This window comes from Apostichopus japonicus, chromosome 17 (assembly GCF_037975245.1).
Source record: "Apostichopus japonicus isolate 1M-3 chromosome 17, ASM3797524v1, whole genome shotgun sequence".
NCBI classification, from domain to species: domain Eukaryota; kingdom Metazoa; phylum Echinodermata; class Holothuroidea; order Aspidochirotida; family Stichopodidae; genus Apostichopus; species Apostichopus japonicus.
Window position 1 is genome coordinate 14303388 of NC_092577.1, and position 7625 is coordinate 14311012.

The window sequence follows — 7625 nt, forward strand, 5'->3', positions numbered from 1 at the left end:
GCAAATCATAAGTATATTATTAGCAGCCTATACATAATATTAGTGTATTAGTAACGAGTAATGTTAGTTGGTGTGGTACACGTTCGTGAAACGAATCAATTATGGCAAATGCAAGGCGTATAAAAACAAAAAATAAAAGTTTCGTTATCTAGCCTAACGCGGGCAAATCATAAGTATATTATTAGCAGCCTATACATAATATTAGAGTATTAGTAACGAGTAATGTTAGTTGGTGTGTTACACGTTCGTGAAACGAATCAATTATGGCAAATGCAATCAATCAATCAATTAATCAGAAGACATTTATATAGCGCCAAAATCAACAAAAGTTGTTCAAAGGCGCTCAAGACAGTTACATGAAATTAATTACAATACACTTCTTGAAAAAGATAACATTTGAGCAGTTTCTTGAAAATATGAATAGTCTGAGCATCCTTGATGTGATTTGGAAGAGTGTTCCACTCTTTTGGTCCATAGCAGGAGAATGAGCGATCTGCAAATGACACAGCACGGGTTCTGGGCACGATAAAGTGAGGAGAAGATATATGATCTAAGCTGTCTGCGTGGTGCTTGCAGCTGTAGTAAGTCAGATATGTAGGATGGCGACTGTTTATGGTGAGCTTTGTACACAAGAAGAAGAACTTTGAATTTAATGCGCTGTTGTATAGGGAGCCAGTGAAGAGCAATGAGTTCCGATGTGATAGAGTCATACTTCTTACGCTTGACAATGATGCGAGCAGAGGTGCGTTGGACATTCTGAAGTTTAGTGATTTGTTTACACAAGGCGTATAAATACAATAAATAAATAGATTAGAATTACACTTTAGACATAAGGCAGTGTTTCCCTAACTTTATCCACCCAAGAACCCCCGTGGATGTCAGAGATGTCCACGAACCCCTAACTTTTCGAGACACGATCTGAGTCATTATTATACTATAATTTTCACGCATGAATTTATGCTAACTTTGCTTTGTGTCGGCCAAAATGGAGGTCATCTGAAATTTCCAAATAATAATAATTACTTTGGCCAACTTTTCAGATGTCTTCTCATCTCTTTATCTTCCACGACGTACTGTCATGCGCACACCAACTTCACCAAAGTCATGCGGCCTGTGTCTGTTTCATAATTCAGATATATATTTATCACATGCACGCAGGGACGTAGCTAAGGCCTGATGATTGGGGGTGTAGTGGCTGAAATTCCAACTGGATGGGTTTTGGAGCCAGAAAATTCCGACTGCTGCCTTGTACCCCCCCCCCCCCCCGCACTTATCGTCAACGATACGGTCAGTGTCAGTCAGACATCCCATCTTTCGCGACTGCACTTTTGTTCCGAACTTTTTTCGATACATTTGTACCTATTGGGGCAAAGTTTTTGCTTATGTTGATGGCACTTTTAAACTTCCGTAGATTAGCATTGAGTGTTTTAATTGTATACCATAGAGACAATGTATATCCCAACTGCGTAGCCAGGAACTTGAAAGGGGAGCACTTTTTGCGATTGATATGGGGGAGGGGTCTAAGGGGACGGGTGTCCCCCTCCTCTTTGAGATATTTTTGAAGGTCCTTATATGCGATCTGGTGCAATTTGTTGCCAGTTTCATCATTATCCTATGATATCATATTATCAGCAGATTTTGTTTCCTGTTTGAATTCTTTTACATGTTCTTTTTCATAATATATCAGAAAGACAAACATAGTGCTCTTTTACAATTTTTCCAGTAGGATGATTCTTGTTTATTGTCCAATGTCTGGACTTTAATACATTTGACGAACTTAACTGATGGACATTATAAACTTTCATAATTTGTAAGACAGCCAGATTTGCAGTGGCCTAAAAAAATATCGTTATCGCCGTGTATTAGCAGTGTAATAATTATTTATAGGAAGTGCGTATCACGTACGATTGCTAGCTTAGCTTCATGACATGCTGTTCGTGCAACAACTTAGGAAGAATCATAGAAGGGATGAGAACGCACGTTGTCGTCGTCGTTGTGCATACGGTTCGTGACATTCGATCGAGTGAGGTTAGGTAGGCACTAGGCAATATGTATTTTATTACGCAGTGGCCAACTGTATAGGTTTGAAAAAGGCTATAGGCTAAATTTAGCTAATTGCATCTGCCAAACTAAGTAAGTAGTTGAATCAGTAGGCCTGAATGTTATTACGATTATAATCGAGTTAACGGAGCTGACGAGTATTTAAGATCAAGAGAGCACTGACAAAATACCATGCTAAGAAAACAACAGTTTTTAAACATTTTTTAACGACACTCAAAGGGGGGAGGAGCAGTCGCCCCTGCTCCCCCTGGCTACGTCCCTGGTATGTCCTGAACTTACTTGAAGCTAGCGGACAGGGTCGACCCACCCACTAGCAAAATTAATACATTAATTATCCGAATTGAAGCTGGTGAACTTTTTATATTTTTTTAAAGTATTCAAAATCATACGAAGTTTTGTATGGTGGAGTATAAAGATCGCGAGATACAATTTCTCAATGACGAGGAAAACGTGGTTAATATGACTGATTAAAGTTCAATTTTGATCGAAAATTTTATGTCACTCACAAATTACAAGAACATATGAAACTAAGAGTGCGACAGTCAGAAAAATTAGAGTGCGACAGTCGGAAATTCCGAATTGAAGCTGGCGATAGTCGGAAATTCCGACAGTCGGAAATTCCGACTGTCGCACTAAAATTTTCCAACTATCGTCATTTTTACCAAGATTGGGGGGTGAGACACCCCCCACACCCCCCTCTAGCGACGTCCCTGCATGCATGGTACGGTACTAATATGGCAACATATGCGTATGGAACGTGAAAAGAGTTTGTCGATAGGTACGACTTTTGTACATTACTAAATTATAATATGATATATCAGATTTTAGTGCAACAAAAAGTACTCTAGTTTTGACTTTCCGGAAACTTCGCTACCTATTCTCAAAATGTCAATTTAACTTGCTGTTCAAATTGACCAATCAGTGTGCGGGTATTCTCTGTCACATTGTCTGTCTCTGTCCGATTCGTGATTGAAAATAGGTCATAGCATCGTCAGTCATCGCTGACTTTGAGCTTGAGTTTCCCGTAAACTAATGATGGTTTCGTTGTTCATATTACATTTTAAAGGGTTTAAGTTTCTAATGGGGAAGCCGGTAGGTGTTACTTAATAATGAGATTTTCAACACGGTATGCAAGCTCATTTTATAACGTTCGTATAGTACTATAGATCTTGCACTGTATTGTATAAATATCTATATATATATATATCGTTCGCACACTGGTCGGGCAGTAATCCGGAAAGTTTCACACGTATTGTGCAGTACTGAGGCAACCCGACGTGGCCTTTATACGGCGTTTATAGGCGTGGCTTATCGTTGCACAATTAAGCCATTTTGCTGACGAAAACGTTCACCCTTTTTGCTAAATATTGTACCAGATTCGAGACGTTTTTCGCGCAATGTATGTTTGGTTCATGTTTGGAGTATCGTATAAGGGTCACAATTAATGGTATGCAGGCGTCACTTTGGGGTGGTACCTTAAACGCAATGTCTGCTCGCTTAGAAGGAAAATTGATAAATCGTCAAATGTGAGGCGATGAAATCAGCTTACCATGTGAAACGCTTGACATATCCATATTATATAGTGTAATCCATTAAGCTGTATAATGGGGCAATTTTACTTAACATTATCATAAAGAGCGCCATCATATTGTTTTTGTTAATGATGTAAATATATGCTACCAGTCTCTAAACACCTATTTGAGGATATAAAGAGAAATAAAACAGAAAAACTGAAAACATATACGACACACTTTTAACAGTTACGAGAAAACATTTTCTAGTGATGTTCATCATTTAACAGAATTGCGAGAAACTTTTAAACCAAAAACAAGCAAGTTCTCTCTTCATGTTCAAGTGACGAATTTATCCAGCAGGGTCGCCAATGCGGTTTACGAACTCTTAAACTATTTCCTATGAATCGGTCAAATTCCTTCACAAAAGTAATTCGAAAGTTTTATCTCAGAAAAAATGCATACCATACATCTTTTTATAATATTTTAGCATTTGTTAAACCACTTTTATCTCTCCCACTGAGGGTACTAGCACCGCGTCTTTGAAACCTTATATTCGTCATATTGTGTAAGTTTCGACAACCCCGATCTTACCCATATTCGACTGTTATTAGTTATATTCGACATAGTAGGACTAAATTCGACATGCCCTTGGTTTAATTCGACATGGAGTGTCATTGCACTTTCCAAAAAATGTTTTCATTTTTTTTAATGATGAATTCATGATAAATATAATACAATCTTCGTCACAGAGTTCCTGTGTGTTGGATATGTAAGTCGGAAAGCCTTCAACATTTATTTTTCCTTGAAATTTTTGCGCCCCAAACTGTAAACAAATTTACACAAAAGTATTCAGGTGGTGTCGAAAATGCAAGTTCAAACTTTCTTTGATAAAAGCCGCATAGTTCGCATTTCTTACTTTGATGTTTTGTTTTTTGTTGTGACTGTTTTAGTCGTTACTGCACGTGGTGGATCCCGGGAGGAATCAATGACATTCTTTGCATTTGCCGGAAATGTATTGACATCAAATAGGATATTGTATTTATACAACTGTTTATGTTTGGTATACAATTTGCATAGAACCTAACGAGTATAGGCCATTGTAGGGGTACTTGCATTTGAATTAGAGGCATCGATACGAAATGTTTGGTTTTTGCTCTTTATAATGCGCTGACACTCTGGTGACAACGATTAACTGAAAGATAAACGAAACTAATATATTTCTTAACCTTAACAAAGGAAGGAAAAGATAATAAAAAATACAATAGCAACGCCTAATTACCCTGAAAACATATAAACATCATAATTAAAATTAATTGTAACCTGATACCTTCCCTAAAAGTCAAACGTGCCATACACAAAGTTGTAATACATTAATCACTATCACATTTGCATTGCAAAGACCTCACACTAACACAACTGACTCATTGCAAGTCCTTGATAAACAACATCGCCTCTCGACAGCATATGGCTTGTGAATCACCTGGAATAAACTACACTTATAATAAAGGGCAAAACAGCCAACAATTTCAAGTAAAAATTCATACGTAAATTATCTCCATTTTCTCCTCACTGCTTATAAAATTACGAGCAAATTCATAACTTAACCAAAAAGTCTTCATTGCGAAAGCTAAACATAAGCAGCGGCCGGTTTCAACCAACCTCAGTTCCACAACCCTCCTTTGCAAAATCGTGGACCCCTCCCGCTGTTATGTTAAATGTCTTTCACAAGGTTCTCAACCTTTCGTCAATTCAAACCCTCATTTTGTTTTGCCTCTTATGTCTAGCTATGTTCGTCGAGTACACGATATTGATATGTCGGATATTAATATTCGACATGTCGATGGGATTTTCGACATATGAAAATATCAGCATGATCCGACAATGGTCGAATCCGTTGACAAAAAAAACCTTTATGATTTCGTTGTCAATTTCCAACGGCTGTGTGGTTTTTCCTTTCTGATGAAACTAAACTTCATTAGTAGCTTTCAGTTCTCTTCCGAGAGATAGTTTTATAAAAAAAAAAACGAAAAATAGGCCCGAATTATAGTTTTTTTTATTTAAAGTGTTAGGTAAAGCCGAACAACAAAAGACAGAAATAGAGACCATCAACAAACTGTAACATTTCCATTTAATGTCATTTAAGGTCAGGGGCAGTGGAATGAGAGAGACGGGGGGGGGGGGAGGTGAAGGGACTGGGTGGGGTGGGAGGGGGTAGGGCATCCATCATTAGAGTACACAATATGTCAATGTTCGATATTGCCATCGCTCTGCGTGGGTGACTTGATTCTTATAACTTCATGAATAGGTTGCTCCAATAACTAAAATTTTAGGGTACGGTAGCTTATAAATGCCACAAATTAAAAACATCGATTGCAGCGTAACGTTGAATAGCAAATCTATAATAATATGAATATGCAGCTGTTGGTTTCTTTCTTGCCAGCATGCATTAACATCTTTCAAATCTGCGCAAATAAAAATGACACAGACAGTATAGAAAAACAGTAAGAGGAGCAAAAATGAATTAAATCAATCTGTAAAGTTCAACTAAGAAGGGGGGGGGGGTTGAAGGGTGGGTGGAGGAAGGAGTGGGAGGGAGGGGGAGCAGATAAGTAGAGGAAGAGCTATCTATATACAAGAAGAAGGGCAGATATTTCAGTCTTACAGTCTGTCAGTCTCTGTGACACATTAATTGCTTGTACAATTTCAAAGACCAAATACCTATTGTCAAGGAAGCTGTTTATGCCTATAGAGGTCTTGCACTTGATGTCATTCACTGGTTTTCACACCACGTGATCAATTTTGCTGGCGTGAAAAATCGCTCCTTCTCACATTGACTTACTATGTAGCCCTAAATTCAAACGATGATTTCTAAATGACTGGTGAATATTTTGAGTAAACCTTGCCATATGTTATTCTACAAAAATCAAACAAACGCAAAAAATATATATAATTTGAATCTTTTTCGCAAATGAAGAAACACCAGCAAAATAAAGAAAACTAGCCCATTGAACGTAATGATATAGAGAGGCTCTCTTTCCCTCCAGTCACCACTGAGCATGATTCACGCTATGTCCCAAAATATGACGTCACTGCAACACCTTTATATACTATAAACACGGTCATTAAAGCATATGTTATGGACTCGTTCTGATTTTTGTAAACACTCCAAATCCTATCCTTCACAGTGCCTCCTACGATGTCTTTGAAGATCAATGATGTTGAACTTAACCAATCTGACCCGGCGCCATTTTGGATCGGCCATGATGAATCTCTGGACATCGTTTGCACTGCATCAGACTCGCGACCATCTGTGAACGTATCTTGGAGAGTCAATAACCAAACCGTGGACAATTGGCCTTTCCTCGTAACTTCAGATGGACAGTCAAGTTATACAACAACGTCGAAATTGACTCGAAGGCCAAACACCTTTGAGTTGGAAAACATTACCTGTCTTGCTATTGGTCTGACATCTCATGTTTATTCAATGACGGCATCTATCCATTCATATGGTAATAGGAAATTCTTATGAAATTCATTTGCAGGATATTTATAAAAAAAGATATGATACATCGAATTATTGATACATACCTGATGCAGGATATGTTTAATTATAAACAAATTTTTGATAAAGTTATTTGGTCTGACAAACTTTGTTATATAGCGATGTTTCCTCAGTTAGATCGCGTGTTAGATATTAATATTGAATAAGTTAGGTTTATAGGTGCCATAGAAAAATGCACAATTATAATGTAATAGATTGAAAAGTCTAATTAACCTAACCATTTAAATTAACCAGGAATTAACTCATAGAGCGAAATGGTTTACAGTCTTTAAATTGCTATATTTAAAAAGTTTGCTGATCACAGAAGAATACGTAGGAAATTTATTTTATAGTACAATAGACTGAAATTTTCGATTGAACTCTATAACTAGTTGAAAATATCATTATTATTAAAATAATCAAAACTACGAAATCAAAACAAAAGGTTGGTATATAGTGCAATGGTTTCCCCGTAAAAATTCTTCCACTGTTCATGTTACAGAAAAAAC

General features: G+C 37.3%; 1 protein-coding gene across 1 annotated transcript in view; it reads left to right on the top strand.

Moving 5' to 3' along the window:
- The first annotated feature begins 3979 nt into the window (after positions 1-3979).
- The window catches only part of LOC139984366 (uncharacterized), a 15777-nt gene continuing 12131 nt past the window's right edge, over positions 3980-7625 (top strand). The window contains exons 1-2 of the mRNA XM_071998255.1: positions 3980-4001; positions 6761-7084. Of these exons, the coding sequence (XP_071854356.1) occupies position 4001; positions 6761-7084 (325 nt within the window). The 5' untranslated portion in view covers positions 3980-4000. The remainder of the gene's footprint in view (positions 4002-6760; positions 7085-7625) is intronic.